We start from the raw sequence: 25,210 nt of genomic DNA, 5'->3' as shown, positions 1-25,210 counted from the left end.
TTGAATGAAGTTGGTTTAGATTAGTTCATGTCACAAGTTAATGCCCTGCAAATAAGTAGTAAGCATTCTCTTGCTGGTGATTCCAAACATACGATGACTGTGATACTGATGTCTGTAACATCAAAGCACGTGCAAACACTCATGAGAGGATCAGGTTTTCTTTATCTTTGACAATGCAAGATGCTACTTGTAACTAATAGCTCTTTTCATCCTTTGTCCTTGGGATAAAATTCATAACATTGAAGATCGATTGTCTCTCCTTAATGCAAACAGAATAATTCATTACAAAAAACCAATCATGAATAGCTTTGATTAAAGCCATCAAATCACCAGTCACAACACCCTTTCTACAGAACATCTTGAAGCTCCTGAGAGTCCCTCTGATGCATTGAGCTGGAATAGACATGCCGGCTTTCTATGACTCTCTGAATCCTTTAATTTCTATTCCCTTCTGAGGTACCTTACTACACTAGGCTTCCTTGCCTTCTGCATGTGTTCCCCCAGAAACCCACCTCTAAACTCTGAGTGCCTTAATAGAGAGAGGCATCTCTGAGTTCTGCTCAGTAAGAGGAACAGTCTCTAAAATCTCACTGGGGGAACTGGCTATCGCTAATTATTCATTATCTATTTGAAGTGGCTCCCAAATGTTCTGGGTCACCGACAACATTCAGTGTGTCTTCCACAAGAGTACCTTAATCAAATTTAAACTATTTTTCAAATAGAGAAGCAATGAAGTTTTGCAGACATCTTGCTGCTTTCTTGGGGCATACCAGTGATGCACAGGTCTCTTCTAAACAGAGTATGCTAGAACAGCACACTGCCACAGACAAAGCTATTTCTTTCTAGTTGTTCATATAAAACTACATGAAGAAACAACACTCACTGTAGACACACTATTTACAGGAATAAATCTTCCCACTACAAGGTACAAGCAGTTCACTTCAACTCTTTGACTGAGCATTGTAGGACATACTGATAGTTTAAGATGCCCTTTATGGCCTTATGAACAGCACAGTGACAAGACGACTCCACGTACAATCCTTTATGCGTATTGTTGGTGAAAATTTGCCAGAACTCCCATGTAAAGGCTGTCTGCCAACAACTCTAGACTTAGGCTAACTGCACGGCTAATTCAGTAATAGCAAAGACAATAACTTAACTTTTGAGAAGTCTAAATTTTGCATTGCTTCTAGGTATAAGAATATAAACATTTCGGGGAGAAAAAAAAAATCAAAGCAAACATCTTTCCACTTGAATTACTTTTCAAAATGTAAATAAGGAACTACACTGGTCACCTGAACATCAACATCAAAGTTATGACCAACTGATTCCAAACCAAGTTTTGTAGTCCTTCTCTTCACGTGTTGTTTCTAATTTTTTTTAGCATGAAAACCCTCTATCCGAAAATACAAATGAAACTTGTAGGATCCTTGCTGTAACTGAAAATAAAATGTCTTGTTTTCTTTGATATCAATTTGCAGGACAAGCTATGAAAAGTCATTTCCAAAGTCTTATTGATGGCTCAATTACAGTTTAGTTGTCATGCATTTGGCAGGACAATACCACCCATTCACTGCTAAGTAAGAGTTCACCCCTTCTCTGCTCCCTAGCCTTGAAAGAGATTGCTTACCAGTAAAAGCAATAGCAAAGTAGAAGTTAGGAGAAACTGAAGAGATAACAGGCAAGCACACAGGTAAAGAAAAAGAATGTATTGGTCAAGCAATTTTGGTGACATCATTTAATCAGCAAAAAAAGAAAAATCTGTGGCAAAATAATTTTCCACTGCTCCTCTTCAGGGTTCTGTTGTCTTGTTTGTTTGCTTCTAAAGCACAAGGCATTAAAATCGCCTTTTTTTCAGGGATGTAGTCTTTCCCTATGTTGTCTTTTAAAACAAAATCAGATCAAGTTCTCAGTGTTGCTTTAGTGAAAACAAACAAACAAACAAAAAACTAAAACAAAGAACCCAAATAAATAGTCTCAGATATTTATTTGTACTTGTGATTTAGAAATCTGAGATAAGGATTATGCTAGAAATTCAGATTTCTTCCCTGAAATAGTCTTTCCAAAGACTTTTTTAAGTTACACAAATGATTTCTATTCTTCCCCGCCCTATCCTCCCCCACCATCTCTTGAGAACTGCCTGAAGGCAAATATAATTGGAACCTTGCACTCACTGCAGACATGTCATGAACAAGAACATAATCCAGGGTCATCAGCAGGCTAAAGCCAGCGCACTGCACTGCCATGCAAGACGATCAGTGTTTGGATGATAAGCATGCCTACAGGCCAGCATCGCAGCCAAGGCAAGCTTAACAGACCTGAGAGAGGGAGGCTCGTATTGTTCTCAAGCAAAATCTGTTCAGATCGTCTACAAAACTGTTCCAATAGCTCTGAAAGCAACTGTACCTATTCCCGCACTCACAGTTAAGAGGACAAAACATAAGGTCCTAACGACTGGGGGGGGAAGGGAAGGTTGAAAGCAAGGATCTGCTTACAGCCAGAGAAGAATATCATTAACTATTAATAACAAAAAGGCTGCAATGCAGACAGCTTGAAATCTGGTACAGCTTACTAAATCACAACTGCATATGAGGCCATTATACCTCACTATAACAGTAATAGCTCCACCGTGCAGAATCCATACCTTGAAACCTGACTTTAATGCATACATTTATACGAAGACCACACAGCACATCTTTCCAGCAATACAAGACTTACTATGATGAGAGCTGTTTGAAAATTCAGAAAGATTTCTTCTAGTTAAATATCCATTTTAAAAGTGGGTCCTTCTGAAACAGGATGTTTTATGCCAAACAATTTACAGAGTATTCAATAAAGAAATGATGAATAAGTTTCCTCTGGAAAGACTGCTGTGAAAGCCAGGCTCTCATGCCAGGACAGCAGTTTCAACTTCTTTCCATCTTATTTCAGAAAAGTGGCAATCGGTAAGCAGTTAATACTGTACTGATAAGCAAGACGTGGCAGAGAATTTTGCTGGGTGCTAAACAGGGTGGGGTGGTTTGGTTTTTTATGTTTGGAGTTTTGTGTTTTGGGGTTTTTATGTTCAGTACGCTAGTGGGCTAGGTGGAGGCCATATCTAAGCAAGTCTATTTAGCTGATCCCACTTTCTTCCCATTCCCTAGACAGACATTTCAAAGCATATTGATCTGCCTTTTCAGGTGCACTTTCCCATGGTGAAATAGAGAGTAGCTGCTGCCTGACAGGAAGACAAAGGGCTAAAGGAAAACAGGGCAAACTGTCTGTAGGGAGAAGTGCTGGATCACACTGAATGCTATTGTCAGAATACAGGATGGGCAATGCCTGGTGTCTCAGAGCTGTGAGATGAGTAAATGAGGATGAGAATGCCAGTGTTGAAGCCAAGTGGAGATGCTGTCTTTCGCAAGGAGAGCTGCAGCTGTTTGTGTGCCACTGCAGTGCCCCCTGCTCTCCTCGACACGTCCTTGCTGCACTTGGTTCACAGAGCTGGAGTTGTATGGTCCTGTTCGCCTGCTGTCACCTCACTCACCAGCTCCACAAAAAGCAGCTAGAGAGTCCAGCCCTACTGCTGGGCCCCACCACTTACGTCCTCTCCTCTCTCAAGTGAGGTTCATCTCATAGTTGGAAATGTATTTTATAAGAAATGTCAGGGTGGAAAGCCAATCTAGACATTTCTACAACAAAAAATGCAGATTGTAGGAGGGTGGTTCTCTTAGCAGAATAGAAGTGGAACAGGAGGATAATAAATCTAGAGCCACAGCCCCATCAAAAAAATACTGTGTGCACTTAAGTATAAACTTGCTTCTTTTTGGTGTTTAGTTTTATTTGGGGATTTGAATGTGGCAATTCACTGTCTCTGGGAGTAAACGTAAAACCTCTGCAAAAAACGTACATGTTAATAAATCTCCAGAAATCCCCTTCTTTCTCAGGCCTGAGAAAATAGTACAGCTCACTCTTTCATTTCTTTTTCTAAAACAGAAACTGGCAACTTCTCAAGGTGTTTGGAATAGTATTATTTTTTCCCTTACTCTTGAAGTCTAACATGCTGGTAACATTTTTCCTCCCACCTTCCCATTCCAACCGAGTTTGGAACTCGTCAGGAGCTGAAGCCCAACTTTCACAGACATAGGACACCAAAAGATATCAATGACTTACAGCACCTTGGTGGACTCCTTACTCTGAGCTCTGCAGGCCTGGACTTGAGCAGAAGCCAGGCACAGCTTTCTGCCCTTGTGGCCAACTAACAACAGTAGGTACGCAGACATTTTGAGGGGCTCAGCCCAAACTGGGACCCAAGAGCCATTTCCACTAAAAATACTACACACTGCTCACTTAACAAGGCAGTGCTTGCTGCAACACTGAATTTGCCATGTCAGAGGTTGCAGGCTCCCTTCAAGGGGATCAAATTTGATGTTTGGGTCTCATATTCAGAGACACTGTCAAAATTTTAACATACCCACTGTGGAGAAGTGCAGTCAAGCATTCAAACACAAGAAAGGTTATATTTAGAGTACAGGAGATCATTACAGAAAAAGACAAACAGGAAAAAATTTATGTTGGGAGTGGATAAATGGTTTATCATGAACAGCATTGATCACGAGCTACACAGCTGACTGTAGCAGCACAGTACTCCTGCGAGTAATGCAGTGCCAAATTAATGAAACTTTGGGGAACATCAGAAACAAAAAAAACCAAAATTATTTTATCGAACATATGTTTTGAGCTTGAAGATAAAGTGCTGCATCCATCTCCGACATCTACATTTTTAAGCACATGCTAAAAATGGAGCAGGATGCAGAAGAGCGCTGAAAAGTTACTGAAAACGGGCAGGAAAATCCATTTGGTGCCATATGCTCAAACTACTAACAAGGAGAGAGAAACGTGACTCTAACTTTCAAATATTACCAGGAAATATTCCACAGGAAAACACCAGATAGTAATAAGATACTATGACAAAGTCATGACTGGGGCCTCCTTCCAAATTTTTTTACATTTTACCTTTTCTTTAAACTTATCTTTATTCTCTGCATATAACTATGAGTGAGCTTTATTGCCTAGCAGGATCAAAATGTCCACACAGTCAGTAGTCCCAAAGTCTTACATACATACACAGACACACATACTCCCCGCTGACTGGTATGTGATTCTTTTCTTTACTGTTTGATAAGGCAAGGTATATTTGCATGATCCAAACAAATCATCTGCTGAGAAGACGAGTGATAATGCTGTCTGAGCCACCAGGATCTGAGTCTTCTCATAAACCAACTTTGCATGACAAAACCACAATGCTACATCAGACAGCTTCTCATTAGCGAGATGCTAATAAATTGGTATCTTCAAGCAACTAATTACGAAGACTCTGTGCAACAGGATGTCTCACAGCAAATGTGTATATTCAATTCTCACTAAGATGTTTTGCCCCAGTATGAGCTCCAGTTTGGAGAAAACTACCAAATGAACTGAGGAACAGAGCTTCTTTCTAATAGGCTGCAAACCTGTTTCATAAGTTCTCAGCTGCAATAAGCCCAGCTGACACCGAAAACCAAGCCAAGCACTAGCAGTGGTTATTGATGCTTTGCTTCTTTCAAAAAGCTCTGTACTTTAACAAAACATTATTAATTTTAAAATTCAACTACATCTCTTTTGTACTGAAAGTACACCTCTGGACAGCACCAGAGGATTCCAAGATCTCCGGGCTTTTCCATCCATAAATGACAAGGCTTCTGCTCAAGTACTATAACTCACAATAACATTTATACAGACACTTGGTAGCAGGCAGCAGAGCAGTGAGAGGGGATCACAGGACTTGAAATTCACCTTGTTGTGCTTCTCAAAAGGAAATATAATGCTAGTTTATAAAAAATACGATTAACCACTAACGAAGAAAGATGGATTCATTACCTAGAACCTTCAAATAAAGCCTAAATGCTTTTTCTGGAAAATTCACTTGCATTAAATGTATTTTGAAAACCCAGCAAGACAACCTACAGCAAAGCTTCACAGCCTCAACAGATCACCATTACTAGATCACCTAAATGGATTACTTTTATTGCCAATAGTGCTGAACACTATGGCTCAGGATTTCACTTTGCTATATGCTGCACTGAAAAGTCAATAGACATTTCTAGCATAAGAAAACCTAGCTGTTCCTTTTTATTAGTAGTTTCATCAATAAACCTGAACAGAATACACCAGCAAGTGCCAGTTACACACGATATGCAGCTGTCTTGCATCTGCAGTGCAGTAGTTCATTTCCCTAAGTAAACTCGTAGGGGTTTTAGTACTTAGCTGTCAACAGATTCATTAGCAATCCTGGAAGAAAGGTAGGCAAAGACCAGCTAAGAAAACTTTAGAAAGGCATTGGACATAGTGATCTGTGAACATAAATATGAGCAGCACCTGAGCCTTCAAACCCGTAAATTACTGCAACCTACAGTTTGTAAAAATTCTCAGTTAACACATGACAACTGGTTAAATTGTGAGCAGGACTGATGGTGAATAAACAGATTACTACTTAGCACAAAAGATCATAAATCAGTTTACGTTTTTGTTTTTGTTTGAGGGTTATCTTTTGCACAAAATACTAAGCTGGCTGGCACCTGTCCCAACACTTAGCAGCTACATTAGTGCCAGATAATGACTTGCCAGCATATCTAATGCCACCACAGTAAACACATTCTGCAACACAGACATCAAAATCCTGGGATCTTGCACCTGCACTTTCCAGAACGTAACATTCTTCCTCCAATGCACTATGTGCCTAATGGAAGCTAAGCATCCACTGTAATAGGAGAGCTCATTAAACAGACATTTACAAAGGACAAAAATATCCAACTGCCAGAGTGGGACATCACTCAGAAAATAATCATCCCTGTGCTCTCTGCCTTAATCCACAAGGGAAACCCACAAAGCTTATTACAAAAAAATGAGCCTGAGAACAAACTCAACTGAATACCAAAACCCACAAACTCAGTAGATACAAAGTGCCATTAACTCAGTAATTTTACTCCACTCCATCCACTGCTTCATGTTCTAAACAAACTACTATATTTTTCTTTGACTGTAAGACAAACTTATTTTAGTACTTCTTTGACACCCTCTTCCCAGCCCCTAATACCCATTGCTTGACAAAGATTTGGGTATCAAAAAGCTTGACTCATTTCCCCCTACCCCTACATCAAAACATATAATAATAGGTTCTCTACCTTTGAAACTTGCTTTACCTACCCTTTAATACAGTCACACAATAATGTTCGTCTTTCAAGGGCTCCTATTTTTTCTCTACACTTGCCAAATCTAGATCATTCCTCTTCTCATTTGCCCTTTTAATAGGCAGCCTACCACATACACAAACATCATAAACAGAGGATACAAAAGCTGCCATCAATCCAGTTCATAAAGACTTCCTTACAAAGGCAGATTCCCATCATAGAAAGATAAGGCAGAAAAATGTCACTGATTCTCTGAGCAGTGAACTGAAGAAAAGTTGAATTTGGGTTTAGTTACAGAAGTAGCTTTCACTCTCACTCATAGTTCAGCACATCCGCCTCCAGGGACCCAGATGCTGCAACAGAACCTACCCAGACATCCAGTTTCTCTGATTGTGCTCTTTGACAAAACCCTGCAATAACCATAATTAGTACCCTTCATCATCTAGTGGGTCTACCTCATTCACCGACTTTGATACTTTAGAGGATCTTATTAGGAACTTGTGTCCAAACTGATTTCCTATTTAAGCGCAGAATAGAAAGACTGGAGAAATAAGTCTACAGAATGTCTATTTTAATATCTTGTTATGATACTTAAGGATATCTTGATTTTTTCAGGCACAGTCATTTCCAGGACTCCTACAACTCAGTCTGAATCCTTGAATTATTACAACCCACTCTTAAGAGTGGGAGTTGAAAACGCAGGGGAAAAAAGAAAAAAACCTTCTTTTACATTTCCAGCTTTGGTGGTTCTGAACAACACCAGTCCTGTAGGCTTAATTAAAAACAAAGCAGCAAAAAAAACGCAAAGGGGAAAAAAAATGGAGGGGTGGGGGATGACAGAGTCACTGGCTTTACAGCACTCAAATTCTCTGCCAAGACACAAAATTCTTTCTGTTCCTGCCTCTTTTCCCCAGACACCTCCACCTCCTCTTCCCCGTTAAACTAAACCAATATGTTCACACAGTTAAGCGTTCCAATAACTTGGTCAATGTAAAATATTCATAGTAGCTTCAAATCTATCAAATTTTATAATTATTCCCTCCCAATCCAAGAAGCATAAAATCTCGGAGGACTGCAAGCACATTGATGCTTTTGCCTGCCCTGCCAACTCTGTAAGGCTGTCCTCCTGTGGAAAAATTAAGAACTAAATCATGAGGGCATTTAATGATACTGTGGTCCAGATTTCATCGTGTTTTACCACTTTCACAGGTTGGAGATGTTAAAACAAGAAGGTGTCACAAACCCTACGTAACACCCAAAATTTTGTTAGGCAAAACTGAATGAATACAAATCAGAACATATGGAGCATTTCTTCTGTCTTTCTTGATGTAGCCCACAGAAGTGATTAGCTTGGCTTGTGACCAATTTGACATGTTGACAAATTAGTCAGTTCCTCACAGAAAAAGGATCTCAACTATTACCTGTTTAGGCCATCCAGGTTAATTTCACTATTACTAAACTCCTCTGTCACTCTCAATTATTCAAACCTCTGCAATAAAATGAAAACCAAGAGGTCTTTGCCACATTTATAACATAAACATAACTGACATCACAAGTGATACATGAAAAATGAAAAAGCCTGCTGGCAACTCAAGTTGCCACCAACCCCTGTCATCAAGATGTCAGTAACTGAGGGCCTACTAAATCATCAGAAAAACATTGAAATAAAGTGATTCCAAAGCCTTTAGGACTAAAAAGCTATTGTTAGTATTCAAACTTTCCGAGATCAGTTTTTATTTAAACTTTCACTATAAATACCATAAAGGCACACTGGTTCCCCTGATCAGTTAGTTCCGTAGACCACAAATGGTCTGCACGGAGTTCAAAAGTCACTGGTGTGATCCATTTCAAAAATTATTTTCCAAGTTCACACCAGAGCAACAGAAGATGTGTGATGGAAACGAAGAATTCATTTGCTGTGCTGGTGGGAAAAGAAAAATCCAGAATGTACTTAAAATAGGCACTGAATCAGACTACTCAGCACAACCCTATGGTTAGGGTCACAAAAAACATTTCAACTCACTCACTGACACTAACTTGCACAGTTTGCACCTTCAAGCATAATATAGCTAAGATGGAGCTTTCAGTGCTCGTGGCAATACCGTTTCTATCGACTCCTCCAAGGTCCTTACCTTCACACCTATACTGAAGTCCTACCCAGGTCCCTACCTGACTTATTACATCTTTTTTTTCCTTTGAAATTCACAGAACTCTGCTCCACACACATCTTTTCACAACGCTGCTACACAGTAATTGTTGTACCACTTTGCAATTACATCAGTATTTTCTACATCATTTTGCTTTCTTTCTCTACTGGTTTTAAAGTCTTCAGACTCTTCAGACTTGGCTACAAAATGCAAAGTCCTGCTTCTGATTCACACTTAATCAAAACCTGTCATGACAGCTTTAAAAAAAAAAAAAAAAAGAGAGAGAGAAAAAACATTTCAGCCTGCTACCTTTGAGTGTTACCTCTGCCTATCCTTCATGTTTGACACATAACCACGAAAGATCAGTAGAGCTACTTTTTTATACACCTCAAACTCTCCCATGTCTCCTCTGTCACAAGATTTCCCAAAGGTTAGGCTGCTATATACAAACAACACATCACTATAATCTCATTTCAGCTCCTTGTCCTTCTGGATTACATGAACTCGACAGACAATTTTAGCTCTGTGTTTGCACAGCACCTTCCACAGTGAGGTCTTGGTCAAAGAGTGTCCTACAAAGTAAACAGAGTTGCATGGACACAGAAAGGGTAATCTCAGCAATTCTAGCACTGAGATTTGGCAGAAGTTTATCATGCAATTCACAGACTGTTTACCCTGGAATATCTCAGTCTTACCTTCAGACAAACAAAGCCACTTAAACAAAAACCCATTTTTGAAGCTAACCCCCCTCAATCTTTCAGATCACCTTTAGCAAAACCACACCACTATTAAATCTATGCTCCACTTATTAGTCAAAGGACTAGACCTGTGTAACCATCTACTGCTTATAGAAGCAGCCTTGATGTCTTTTTTAACATGAGCGATCAACAGTTCCAGTAGGTTTGAGTTTCACATTAAAAATGGAAGTTATTAGTTAGCTAACAATATCTTATTGCCTGAGAGAAGGGAGGTTATTGGAAGTCTTCCAGGTCTGAGGACAGGACAAGATACTTATGAGAAGCCTGAAGTACTCTGACCATAGGAAGATGCAATAAAGAGAAGTGATCTAAGGAGAAATTAAATTGTGGGGTAGGTAGGGAACAGGACTAGGAAAACATCAGGTGGAGTGTTTTGCACAAAACAAGAGAAGGTTAAAAGCAGCGTCAATAATTTTGACTCATGCATCCAGAATGAATGCAGCCTAATCTCCTATTTATATTTACATGACAGCAAGACATCTTCTCCTGCATAACACTTAGAATTGCCAATTTTCTCATGCTGGCTACCTTGCTGGTTTGATATTCCTAACACTAAAAGGTAAGAAAGAACACAGGATGTACTAAGATGCACTGGGATGTTATTTTACAGCACTCATTTCAAAGCACCTCCACAATGCCATTTATTTGGAATGGCCATGCTCTTAACTACTCTGTGAATTTAAAGATTTTTTTGTAATTTATTTTTATACATTACAACTTGTAGAAAAAAATTTGTTGCATCTTTTTCCCCAGATGTACATTTCCAATAAAGTACAGATACTTCAATTTATAAACCACCGCAAGTTTGATCCAATGTCACAGGCCAACCACCCTTCAAACTGTTAACCCATTTGGCATGACTCTGCTAAAATAGGACTTTACTTTCTTGAAGATTGCCAGTAAAATCTTTCACTAGACTATCTGAGCAAGCATTTTCCTTTTTAAACAATGTTAATGAAGTGTCAGGAAACAGTTCAAAGGACTATACAGAAGCAACCAATAAAGTAATAAGAAAATGCTTCAAAGCACAGCTTAACAGCACATGCCCCCAGTCCATCATTACCACTTACCGTAACAGCCCTCAGCACTGCTACAAGTGCTGCACACCACAGAACCCACAACCTCAGCTTTCCTCTCCCAACCAACTCCCAACCTCTGCTATGTTTTGTAGGTGAAGTCCTGCATACTCCACAGCACAAATACTACAGCAGCAATTTTCAAGTTCTTCAGCAAAGTGGATATATTCATTTTCTTATGAAATACCTCTGGCTTTTATCACCATAAGGGTCAGTACTACTAGACATGGTCTCAATACCACTATTTTTTTTTAATTACTTTCTACTATTGTTTCCAGATACAGATTTTTTTTCAAGCATGTTTTCCAGTTAAGACTTCTGTATTAAGCTACTGACAAATTCAATAAGGGCAGGAAGTCTATGTCCACATACAAATTTCTTATGAGTGGTATGCAAAACAAGTGCCTTGCAAATCCATACACTTTACTGATGGGAGTTGGCTGCTTGCCTAATCTGCAAGCCTGAAGTTCCAAACCTTGTGCTGCCCTTGCCCAGCTGACGGGCCCAGTGAAGAAAGGTACGGGAGGTGGGCGAGGTCAACAGCTATGCACTGAAGAAAGCACCTGGTATTAATTAAAAGTAGCTTTCAGGAACACACTCACATTTTTAAATTAGACACCATCACCTTCTAAGCGCCAAAAGAAAAAAAAAACTGCCCCCTCCAACTGAAGGAAAAGGTTAATTCTGTAGCTCCACTGGCTCAGACAATAAGATCACACTGTAGAGAGAATCTGAATAGCCTGAGGGTGGATAAAGCTGCAGCCAGAGTTTGCACTTTAGTAGACATCCAATAAACTAATCCCCATCAAGGCTACCTGCCTGTTTGAGCCCTTGTAACTAACAGAATTCAACAGTGGCCTTAGTTAAAAATCAACTGAAAGGGCAGCCAAGCAGCACAAATTTAGAGACAACCTGACTGCATTAGCAAAGACATGCTCAGAACCACTTTTCTATGTTCCACAGGCAGCCCAAAGCTACTGCAGTATCAGCAAACATTGCCCTCCACCACAATATGTATTAGGGAAGCCCTTTGTAAGGCCTAACTTTCCAACTCCCAGAACTATTCTCATGGGTTATTCTCCACAGTAAACAGATTGCCAGCCTGTAGTTATCTATCCCAGCTACCTTGCTATGAAGTAAGGCTGGAGTTCAGGCCCTCTGTCCTGTATACACAGTCCCATGAAAGAGCAGCACGTCTGTTATGTTACAGGTGAGGCTCTCCTACAGTGAATGCCTGACAAGTAACAAGTAGATGGAGGTAAGGGAAGAGATTAAGAAGATTGAGAAGAGAAGGAAACAAAGCAATTATAAAGAGCCACAAAAAAGCTCAGTTCTACAACTGCCCTAAGAAATGCCAGACTTGCAGCCTTCAGAATAAGAACTGCACATGGCCCATGCTATGATTAATGAAATAGCAATACCAGCTTCATCTCTGCTCTCTGACTTTAAGTAACCAATGCTTTATGAAAATTTGGGTTTCTGAGTTAAAAGAATCATTAGCTTTAAGTAAAACTGTGAACACAGGTACTGAAGTTCAACATTTAGATGTTTTTTCATTACAAATTTCTTAGTATTTCCACCACAAGAAGGGATGCTGGCTTGTGCAGACAGAAGGAACCTTCCTTTTGTCAGTTTATATCAAACTATGTATGGGTTTCTACATTTAAACCATCACGGTCCTCTCTTCTTTCTTTACCTCCCCTGCTGACTGACATATATTCTAGTTCCCATACATGCTTACACTGTCCTCTTCTCAACTAAAGACATAGTTCTTAAAACGTAGGCATGCTAAATTCCAGATCAAAACCAGACTTCTGTAAAAAAGGAAAGAAAGATACAGACATAGAACTAATTGCTTATTTCCACTGAAGCACTGAACTCTCAAATATACCAATAAGCAGTTAGGAACTCACAAGGTCCCGGTAGCTAGAAATGGGTAGACTACCACAGTTAGAAAAAGCATAAAAGGGTATTCAATGTCATCCTTTTATCTTGGCAAACAAACCTAATAACACTCTGGAGACACAGAATTCATCTATTTCAAAGGTACCGGAGATCCCTATTAAGTTCTGCCATTACTTAGCTCTTTATTTTAGCAGAAAAGTAACATGGGCAAGCTTGAGACTTATATGCTGTTTAGCACATTTGAAACTAGTCAGTGAGCAGCAATCAACTTTGCTATGTTACCAAAACATGAGCCATGGTCAAAGCTATCCAAAAGCTATAGAAAATAACCAAAATTAGATAACAGAAAATCCATTTGATGTCAAAAAAATTTTGGCATATTGTTTTCCTCTGTCAAAGCATACACACATGACTCACTTTACCTGAACAAAACAATATCACAGAACTCAAAAAAAAAATTAAGTAGTGTCAGCAAGCCATTTTTCCACATCAAGCAAAAACGAAGTCTTTCCATTTTAAAAAATAAAAATCTTCACAATGCTTTATGAAAATACTACGTTCAGTTTCAGAAGAAAACATCTGATGGAACTGGATAGTTAGTCAATGAATAGCTTATCAAACGAGATTTTCAAGTTTATACATTTTGTAATTTTAGGTCTGACTCCCGCTAAATTGAAATTTTGTAAAAAGCTACCGGTAACAAGAAGGAACAGATTAACCCAGGATATATTTTTAAAGGAAAAGTATGGTACATAGTTACAAAACACTTGAAACATTTTCTATTTACACAAAGATACTGCAATTTCTTTCAGTGAGTCAAAATTTCTCTTTAAAAATAACACCTCTCTTTTAAAAGATCAAGCAGCAGGAAATGAGTACCCAGTTATAAAAAAACGCTACCCATCAAATTAAGAACTGGTCAGGACACAGTCTAAAATATTTTTGACCTATATACAAATGTTAAACTATAACAGCATACAGAAGGATCAGGTATATTTATGATAGCCCACCTGGATTAGTAGTGAGCAAGCCAGAAGTATTTCATTACCACTCACCTTCCTTTTTGTTTTTTTGTTGTTTTGTTTTTTTTTTAAAGCTTTACTCACTGCTTTAACTGTTATTAAATAGATCACCACCAAGGTTTGAACAGCACTTGGGTCTACTAAATATAAACAGACCTGCAACAGATGGTTTGGTTAACATAACCGGGGGGAAAAAAAAATAAAAAAATCATCAATACACTCCAGTGGAGAAAGAAATTTTCACAATTTAAAACTCATATGAAATGTTACTTTCTTTCCTGGAAAAAAAAAATTAAACTCGACTTGACAGTGTTAAACTAAATCTATTCAGAATAACCTGCAGAAAAGAAATAATGTGAAGATAGGCATCTCGTCTAGGTGTAGATAGCCATTTAAGATATGCAAACAAACAGCACAGTCTTTGGAATAATCTGGTTCGAACAGACATTTATTTGGACAGGGCTGGTAGAGACTGACAGACGGAACAGATATCTCTGGGTCTCTTGGGTTAAGAAACAGTAAAGGAAAATTGCCATGCTTATATGCTTACAGAGAGGAGTATGAAGTAGTACAGCAGAGCTAATAAAATCATGAGTGGCATGCAAATGGCAAACAAGGGGTGACAATTGACTTGCAGTTCATTACGTAAGAACCAAAGCATGTCTGAAACAACAGCAAGTAATCCCAAGTACAACGTGCAGTTGTCACGCGGTGTTGAAAGGGATTCAAAAAGGTTTCCTACAAATAAATTTTGGGAAAAATCCAGCAAGGGCCTCTAAATCCTGCAGGAGGAAGACCCTGAGCTCCAAATCACCAGAAAGAAACACTGAGGAAGTACAATTACATGCCATAATTTTAGAGGAATGATAGCTAAGCGTCCCAACAACAGCTCGTAAGACCACAGTACCTCACTGACATTTGTGCTTTGACTACATCAGCTTCTGTATTTTTGACTGAAATTTTGGCACTAGACCACTGTTACCGCCTGATTCTTTTAAGATCACTGTAGGTCTACAGGCCATGAGCCATTAGCCTCTCCCCTAGAAACTGCTCACACCATGCCTTGCTCGCTCCTGTCTTTGTTCACCAAGGCTGCAAAACTATAGTCTCAGAGCGTTCCTTTAGAAAGAATTAGGATGCAAGAAAAAGTACAGATTAATGACAAAGTCCAGTCTAAGAGTTCACTACTGATTTCCTGTCACTGTTTCTCCAAGATTTTCTATATGAACTGAGCAGTTTAAATCATATATTTCCTACGATTATCCCAACAAGTTTTTCTCTGTTTGGTATCAGCTTTTGGATATTTTTGTCTATTTTTGAAAGGTAGTAAATTTACGTTCTGTTTTTCAGGAAAGAAGAGAGGCCAAGAACAGCAAAAGAAATAAGGAAATAAGCCAGAGTACTGTCTCAAAATGAACCGTCTTTACCAACACTCCTCCAAAAATACAGCTTTCCCATCCCTCCTCGCCAGATATGCAGGACTAAAGAGATTTGACTCGAGCCACCTGGCAATGACTCAGCAAGTACTCTCTCTTTCACGGAGTGATCACACTCCAGATTTTAAACTGTTATTTTATTAAAGAGCCCCATTCCCTTAGCACGAAAATAAACCCCTGGTGAGTCACTCCAAGTACTAAGCCAGCAGTGCCTACATGAGTTGTCATACATAGCAGTAAGTTACTTGCAGCGTAGCCTAACTGCAATCATTTCAACATCTACATTAATCACAGCACTGATCAGAACACTCAACAAGATCACCATACTTATGCAGAAATATTATACTCAATATTTCACTAAGGCATCAGAGGTGTATGCATCTTTACAGATGCTCAAGTTTCCCTCAAAGCATTTGATTTCACACCTATTCCTCTAAAACTTGCATTTGCAAGTTAAATATAGCATCAATACACATAAAATAATTGTGTTATGGGTTATTTCAAACATATATGTCCTTATTCAAGTGAAACAGTAAGTTGTCCATAGAGAGTAAATATCATTAATTCAACTGCAGCACAAAATCCTGGCATTGCAGCTTAACAGGTCAGGACACATTTACTAGTTACAGTGACTGCAACTCTCACAAAGATATTTAAGCTAGTTTTCAACAACTTCATTCAGGCCATGGTCCAGAGACTTTCCTGCTGGAAATCGAGCCAGCTTAAGCTGCTCCTACTCTCAGCCATTTGCCACGGATCAATCTCACACAACCTTCTCAGCCTCAGCACAACTGCCTGAAGTGCCATAAGGTGAATGGATCAGGAAGCTGCTCAGGGTTAAAAAAAATTAAGCCAGCACTGCCACCAAGAGAAATGTCTGTGGAACCACAGTCTCCAAAACTTCTAAAACTGTTGCCATGGGTCGGTCAAGCTAAAAGCCTTTATGCTTACTCTGCGTCTTTTGTGCCCATGAAGCTCTGCATAGAGTACATGAATTAGTTCAAACCCAGCTTCCATGTGTACAGAGAGACAACTTCTAAGTGAGCAGATTAAGTTGCTCCATTCCACTTAATTCTTAGAAGTGGTTACAGCTGTTCAAAGTAAAATAATTTAAGCAATCAATGAAAATATTTTCAAGAAATTTACTAGAAAGCAAAACACAGGAAAATCCAGTTCCTTCTGGCTCCCCTACCCTCATTTTTTTTCTCACATGAAGGGTAGTGGTACATGGGAATATCATCAACTAATGATAGTAACTTTCTGGACAAGTCAATAAAATGAAGCATTATAGCAGTAGCTTAGCCTAGAATTCTCCACCAGCTTCAAAGAACAAGACAACCACCTTGTTGCCAACTTCAGGTAAACTTCTCAAATCATCAATACTTAATTTCTTCCAGCAAAAGCAGAAGTAGCTTACTGAATCCTATTGAAAGGGAAAGCCAAGCCTGATCGCAGCAGAAACTCAAGATGACCAATGGAACTAAGCATCTCTACAATTTAATGATAGTAGGACAGAAGAAGGTTGAGCTTATTTTTGGCCAGATCCTTCAGTTTGACATTAAAGAACGTTTCTGCCATTCTCAAAGAGGTTGAGACCTTGGCATGTGCACAGAATGAATGGCTTCCTACAAAATGACTACTCATTCTTTAAGATGGCTATATGCTGTTTTTCTGAGACACCTTCAAAGATTCACACAAAATTCTGGAGCAAGAAAAATTTTATGTAATGCAAATTTGGAATAATACATTATTCATACGCATGGCATACAAAGGCAAAAGTAAATGCTTTTTTTGACTAGGAAAATGCCTGATATATCTTTCCTAAAACCTCCTGAAAGATTTAAGTATATAATCAAATCTTCCTTTTTCCATATTTCATTCACTGCTGCGCACTTTGCAACAATGCAGCAAATTAATAAACTCATTAATCCCTAGCTCAAGACATCTAAATTCTGTTTGCAAATTGACATTCAAATAAACCTTCCTCAAAATCCATCAGTGTAAGCACATTTACCTGTTAATGTACACCATATTCAGGTTTGTATTAGTACAAAAGCACAGAGGAGGAAAAGGCAGAGTATAAACCATTGAAATCTTGCAGTCAGCTTCACAGGAACACTTCTGGTTTTGACCTTTTTGTCAAATTACTATGAAGAAGATACTCCTTCCTGAAGACTAACTGAACTAATTCTGGAAGACAGATGAGGTGACATTCGCAGGCACAGAATGATGAGCTCAATCTTATTAGAAACACAGAAAGGAAATAGGAAGTTTTCTTTACTGCTGAGCCAAGAAAAGATGGCCCAGCTGATATGCACCAAAACATACAAGATTCCTTGGCTTCAATACTGACACGGAACAATAGAAACAACTGAAAATGGTCTAAATCCCAGTAACATTTTGAGCTTCTCCCAATCCTTTCAAACCAACTTCAAAACACACAAAGAATACATCCTACAACAACACTTTGTCTGGGTTCAGAGGTAGCAGTGACAAGGTAAACTGCTCTGGCATGGTTTTAGCATCACCTCCAATAGCTGGAGTAAATAACGTTACAGGCTCCACACAAACAACTTGTTCTTCATCTTTAATCCAGATGCTGGTACAGAAATACAGAATATCCTTAAATTCCATTAGCCACCACCAAGCTATGCACAACTACTTCAAAGCACATTTTGCATCTTCCAGTATATTTCAGAGTTAACAAGTGAATGCTGCAGAGCACGTACTTCTAAAGTAAGAAATAAAAAATTCCATTTCATTTTTAAACAGATTAGCTCAAACACCTTCAAAAAATTAATACATACACTTTCTCCTTAAATACTAGCTTAGTGAAAGGAAAACAGAGGACAAAGCAAAACACTGAACTAAAAATCAACATCAGGCAGAAAGCAAAGGTAACCTTCAGAAGTGCAATTTTATGCCTCTATGACAAAGCCACACTGCATTCAGAAAGTTTGGGAACACAGAAGGGAGAAGATTAAAACTAACTACAGGTCATAAAAAGACGGGGTAAGACCAGTTCCACGCAGACTGAAGGCAAATTTAACGTCATCTTTCAGTGAGAAACTCTCAGCATACGAAGTTCTTCTCTAAAACATTTTCAAATTAACATGAAAATAATTAGAAATAATTCCTGATATCTGTAATACAGTACTGATAAATTCCCATTACATTCTGTGAAGTTCCATTTTACTGTTAAGCAAAGGCAAATTTAGTTAAAACAGACACGCAAAGTCTGACGCTGTTCTTTTCGAATGGTTTTACCAGACACAGTGAATTTTTAACAATTCTTTGCAAATTACCAAAAGTGAGATACTAAAAAAATGCAATTCACCAAACCTAATTATGTATTACATTCCACACTGTATCTTACGGATTTAATGTAAATAAAAAAATCAAAGAATGGCTTCAATCTATCACTAATAATTAAGGTTTTATGAAGGATATCTAACATGGTGATTTATCACCACAACATATTTCCTTATGCACAACTACTAAATGCTACATCTGCCTATCATAAGATATGTAAGACTACCAAAGTACTCAATTATTGATACTGTATTCCAATCCATGGACTTCACTGGCAGCAAAATTCACACATCAATAAATACGCAATTACAAATCATCGCAACTTACAGCTGTACTTTTTATTAAGGGTTCCACATTACATGTTTAAAAGCTTATTTCCAGTTTCTCTTTCATGCAGAGAAAATTACAGCTCAATATATCACTATATTCAATATAAAACTGCAGGACCATGAAAAGTCTCAGAAGTCTGAAGCACTTCCAATAAGCAAAATAATTTCAATAATTTTATTTATATTTTTAAAAAAAGTTACACCTCTAAATAATCATTTTTTAAAGCACAGTATAGGAATACACCTCTGACATCACCTTGTCAAATCTTGGCAGTAGTGATTAAATAGACATTTTGGAGCCTGTGGCCCAGAAAGCAATTCTTATGGGACAGCAAAGACCAGGGAGATCACATAGCACTCACTCCACCTCCTTCCTCCTGGCCATTTCTTTATTTGCCCTGAGTTATCACTGCAATCAGAGCAGCACACAGGCTTCTCCAAGCAGTCAGCAGTAACAAAAAATAAGAGTACTCAACTTTCTCTAATAACACCTGCGGTTAATTAAACAGATAAATATGTTACAAACTCGCACAATGCCAGTGACACACACAGGTGTATATGAAACTTTTTGGCTTATATTTTTAAGTAAATGCTTTTGATGCAACAGGGATGTTCAAGAATGAAAGATCAAGAGGCCCAACTAGGCAGTTGTGCCTCAGACTTTGAAAATGACCAAGAGAACTCCTGGAATAAATCGTATACACTGTACCTGTGTAGAAAGCATGTTTAAACATCTGTAAACATTACAGGATGACTAAGAAAGAGGCATGGGTTCCAAATCCAGGCAATAAAGACCTGAACACGACAGCAAGAGCATTCATCTTCCAGAATACCAAAACAACTTGCAACCAGTGTCAGTTGTTCTTGCCATATTCCTCACTAGTGGTATATTAATAGGAAAGCTGAGGAAGGCAAAATTTCCATAAAATAGCGGGAGAAAAGACACTTTGTTACCATTTTCCTTCTTTGTATAAAAAAAAAAATCCATTTTAAAAAAAAAACCAGAGACTACCTATCAGCCACGTCACCATTGTGAAAAATATAAGAGTCATTTAACATACTTTAATAGGGTAAAAGAGACCTATCAGGAAGAACACACTGGATAACTGAGTTCTTGTCCTCATTTTCTTACCAGGATAACAATTTCAACTATTTAAAATATTGATTCATTTAGTTAGGAAAATACAATCGTGAAACAAACTTCTCAGCACATGAAATCTGGAGTCTTCATTTGCCTGCTCACCAGCAAAAAGCAGTCAAGTCCAGCCTTCAGGTCTGGAGATCCTGATTTAATGAGTAGTTCTGTTTACAGCAGAACTAATGAAGCTCTGTTTCCTGCCGATTTGCTCCTACAAGCCCTTTGGCCACTTAACATTAATTATGTCAGTTGACTCTAAGCTTGCCCATGTCTCCCCAAGATCCTTCACCTCATAAAACTCTCCATTTGTCCCTGTATTCCCATATCCAAATACTGACACTTGGTCTCATGCTTTTGTCAATGCTCAGCTCTTTCTCGTGCCCTTCAGCCTACCTTCACAGACCATCAGCCCCATCCCCCATCACCTATCTCCATAGGTGCTGAGCAAGAGGCAGCACTGTGCTGTAGCTGGTTTGAAGCTCAGTGCATGCTGGTTGGCCAGCTGGAGATCGCCTTTTGCTTCCAGGGGGAGCGTGTAAAACACAGTGACCTCCTTGCCTTAATGTTTTTTTTGGGAGGAGGGCTCTTAGGCCCCTCAGATGTCAGCTTTCACAGACTGGTGGAAGGTAATCTTTCTCAGACCTTTCTCCGCTCTTAAACTAGTTGAGACTGACTCAGGGTTTCACATTTATTAACGAAGAAAAGACACAAAGGCAATGTAAACTATACATTCCTTCCAAAGCCGGGATTAAAAGGTAACTCACTTCAAGCTGTTTGCAAAGCATCTTGAAAATGCCCACTGCTGCCCTCCTCCCTTCCTGTGGTTGAGGGCATCTTCTGTATTTCTGCCACGTCCATCCCCTCCGAAACACCAGGAATACACAAAATTGACAAAAAGTCGATTTCAACATTTTTATGCTGCAGCCTGTGGGTAGCAATGAAACTGTCAACAAGAATTACCATTTCACTCCACTGATGAGTAGCAGGAGGGTCTGCAGCTATTCATAGGGATGGCCACCTCAAAATGAAAGCCATGGAAGGATAAGAGCAGCACTCATTCCATCTAGGATAGCACACGTGGAACCAGGGCTAACAGAAAAATGCCCTTGTCCTTCACTGGGGGCAGGGGAAGAGGATACTCGTGTTAGCAAATATCAGCTGACAAGAGGTACATGTTAATTACAAATGCAAAAGGAGAGCCAAACGCACAGAAACTACCTGTTGCTAACAGAAACCTTATCATTCCTTCCTCTGCCTGCTCCCTTTGTGATTCATACTTGTCTCTGCTCTGAGGACAGAGAATAGGTAACACAAAACCCAAATATTGCACTTAGAGGGGGCAATGACACTCCAGTAAAGTACTAGTCTGACACTCGTTTGATAGTATTTCCAAAACCTCTCAGGCTTCCAGTGCTCCGAGGTGCCTAGGAGTACATCTACATAGCATAATGCAGTGCTGGTGAGCTAGCTCGAAAATACCAGAAGGAATATGGCCATGTTAGCACTGCACCCAGGCTAAAGCGCGGGCTGGGTAAAAGCATATCCTTAGTCATCATGCCTCAGAAACCAGCCATAACATGACAGCTCTTTCTTAACTTAGCAAGAACTATAACAGAAGAGCATCTGAAGAGAAAAACACTCAGATACCAAAGTTAGGAAGAGGAGCAAGTACTTACAATATGGTATCTATTTAACATAACAGATACAACCCCTGAAACGCCTTAGTTTAGCACCTTTTCTCTCTTCGTGTCAACTCTGTCCCTAGAGTTTACGAATTATGGCTCTGACTTATAAATGTTAGTAAATACCTCCTTAAACATTACTCAGTATTTCCATAATTGTAAATGGATAGTAGAGAATACCACCCTGCAAGAATAACACCCAAAATAGATTCTAAAAATAAAGCATTCTAGACAATTCTCATATATAACCAAAGGTTGAAAACAGGCCATTTCATACAGAAGGGCATGAACAGCACGCTACTTGATTTATAAGCTGCAGAATAAGGGGAAAAAACGACGCACAATATAGCAAAAAAAGTAGCATTTCAAGTGTCACATACATTCTGTTGCTAAAACAAAGCTTAAAGCCCCAGACATATGAAAGCAAGAATTCTTTATTTTGTGAATCACACTTCTCCATCAAGCAATCAATAATCTCTAAAACGAGGCAATTGTTTGCTTGATGAGTCTGTAAGAACGGCAACATTCCACCCCAACAGCATTCAGCTGTGAGCACCTGCCCCCAACCAGCAGCAATACAGGTTGCCCAGTGCAGTTTGGCAATTCTTTTTTCCACCCTACATAATTCCCATTGACATAGTTGTGATATTTTTAAATGTGCTTTCAGAAGCACCAAATAACATAAAAACATGGAAGGAGACAACCACAGCACTAACGCAACTCTTGTTAGAACAGAGAATTCACAAATAAAATCAGGCCCAAGTCCGGAGAGCACAATAAAACTCCATTTTACAGATTACGCATTCAGAACGTTAACCCAAGGAAATCCTGCTTGTGCTTCCCCCCCAGCGAGAGTGTGTCTGAGCACAACAGAGCATATCCTAGCTCCTTTGCTTAACCTCCACGCACATTCCTACACCCCTTAGGAAAACAGTGACAGTGGACATAAAAGGAAGGGAAACAATGACATTCTTTTAATAACAACGTTCACTACCGCGTCTAGCACGTTAGAGCCAGCCAGTCAGCAATACACAGAATCACAGAATCGCTAGGCTGGAAAAGACCTTTGAGATCATCGAGTCCAACCGTCCCTGTCCACTACCAAGTCATATCCCTGAGCACTTCATCCACCCGGCTTTTAAATACCTCCAGGGATGGGAACTCCGTCACCTCCCTGGACAGCTGTTCCAGTGCCCAAGAACCCTTCTGGTGAAAAGATTTTTCCTGATGTCTAATGTGAACCTGCCCTGGCGCAGCTTTGAGGCCATTCCCTCTCATCTTATTCCCCGTCACCTGGATGAGACCAACACCCACCTCACTACAACCTTCTTTCGAGTGGTTGTAGATAGTGATGAGGTCTCTGCTCAGCCTCCTTTTCTCCACGCTAAGCAACCCCAGCTCCCTCAGCCGCTCCTAATAAGACTTGTTCTCCAGCCCCTTCAATGACGACAATCATAGAAACATAGAAAGGTTTGGGTTGGAAAGGACCTCAGAGATCATCCAGTTCCATCCCCCTGCCATAGGCAGGGACACCTCCCACCAGATCAGGTTGCTCATAGACTCCATCCAGCCTGGCCTTGAACACCTCCAGGGATGGGGCAGCCACAACTTCCCTGGGCAACCTGTGCCAGCGCCTCACTACCCTCATCATGAAGAATTCCTTCCTAATGTCTCATCTAAATCTTCCCCCTTCTCATTTAAAGCCATTCCCCCTCATCCTATCTCCCCACGGCCTTGCAAACAGCCCCTCCCCACCTTCCCTGCAGCCGCTTTCAGCGCTGGCAGCAGCTCTAGGGTCTCCCCGGAGCCTCCTCTCCTCCAGGCTAAACACCCCTAACTCTCAGCCTGTCTCGCTCGCATCTTCTCCGCAGTCTCCGCATTCCCAGACGCGTCCCCGAGGCCCGGGCTCTGCTGCTCGGTGGCGGGGCCGGGGGATCGCCCTGTCCTGCGGCCCCTGGACGCGGCTGCAGGGTGAGGAGCCGGGGCCACCCCCCCCCCAGCCCGTGTCAGCCGGGCCCGCAGGCCCCGCCGCAGCCCCCCCCCCCCACCGCCTCTTACCGCCAGGTCGTGGCTGCGGGAGTCGCGCTGGGACACGGCTCGGATGACCCCCGCCCGCCAGCGCCCGCTGTCCGGCCGCGCCTCGCACACGAACCGCTTCCCCACCAGCTCCGGGCGCGCCTCCCCCGCCATGGCCGCCGCCGCGCGGGCTCCGCACCCGCTGCCGCGCGCGCGCTGCTCGCTACGGGCGGCCCATGGCGCGCGGCTCGCTCCGCCGCCGGGCGCGCGCCCCTCGGCCGGGGCCGCCTGACACAAACACCGAGGGGCGGGGCTCCCTCACCGCCGCGCTGCGGCCCCGACCACTCCGCCCACGCAGCCCACTGCCATGGAGACCGGCTCCGCGCGACGTCTTCCTCCGCCAGGCAGCGCGCGGCGGGAGGGGATGAGCGAGCGGACGCCGCGCGGCAAAGAGTCCGGCGGCGGCGGCCCGGGGGCACCGCGGGGAGAGGGTGGAAGGAGGGGAGAGCGGCTCCCTGTGCCCGCCCCGGGCGAGGAGCGGCCCCGCGGGATCGATACGGGCTGTCCCCGCCCGGCCCCGCGACCCGAGCATCCCCCCGCAGGCTGGGGCAGGACCTGCCCCCGGTTCGGCCCCTCCCGTCAGCGGGAGCGCCTGAAGGGCGGCATCAGGGACCCGGAGGACAGCGCTCGGTGCCCTGGAGTGCGATGAAGAGCAGCCGGCTCAGCCCGGGAGCTTGGGCTGTAACCCGTCACAGAGCCATTGCTGCAGCAGCCGCTATTGGCTTATTGTTTTTTCCGTGAATCGTAGAATGGGTTGGAAGGGGCCTCAAAGCCCATCCGGTTCCAGCCCTTCTGCCACGGGCAGGGACACCTCCCGCTGGACCAGGTTGCTCACAGCCCCATCCAACCTGGCCTGGAACACCTCCAGGGATGGGGCAGCTACAGCTTCTCTGGGCAGCCTGTGCCAGTGCCTCACCGGCAATTGTACAATTTCTTTGTAATATCTCATCTAAATCTCTCCTCTTTCATCTTAAAACCATTCCCCCTCACCCTGTCACTGCGCTCCCTGATAAAGAGCCCTCCCCAGCTTTCCTGTAGAATCATAGAATAGTTTGGGTTGAAAGGGACCTTTAAAGCCTATCCAGTTCCAACCCCCTGCCATGGGCAGGGACACCTCCCAC

At 41.2% G+C, this 25,210-nt stretch overlaps 1 protein-coding gene across 2 annotated transcripts in view; it reads right to left on the bottom strand.

The window, feature by feature from the left end:
* JMJD1C (jumonji domain containing 1C) overlaps positions 1-24,284 on the bottom strand; it is a 159,951-nt gene extending 135,667 nt beyond the window's left edge. Inside the window, exon 1 of one of the 2 annotated variants that reach the window (XM_054070966.1) lies at positions 24,072-24,284. In XM_054070966.1, the coding sequence (XP_053926941.1) occupies positions 24,072-24,203 (132 nt within the window). In that variant the 5' untranslated portion in view covers positions 24,204-24,284. The remainder of the gene's footprint in view (positions 1-24,071) is intronic. The other variant, XM_054070967.1, reaches the window with a different exon arrangement.
* Between the last annotated feature and the right edge of the window lie 926 nt (positions 24,285-25,210).

Source organism: Cuculus canorus, chromosome 7, assembly GCF_017976375.1.
Source record: "Cuculus canorus isolate bCucCan1 chromosome 7, bCucCan1.pri, whole genome shotgun sequence".
NCBI classification, from domain to species: Eukaryota; Metazoa; Chordata; class Aves; order Cuculiformes; family Cuculidae; genus Cuculus; species Cuculus canorus.
The sequence above is the reverse complement of the archived record's forward strand: the minus strand, read 5'-3'. Positions and strand labels throughout refer to the sequence as shown.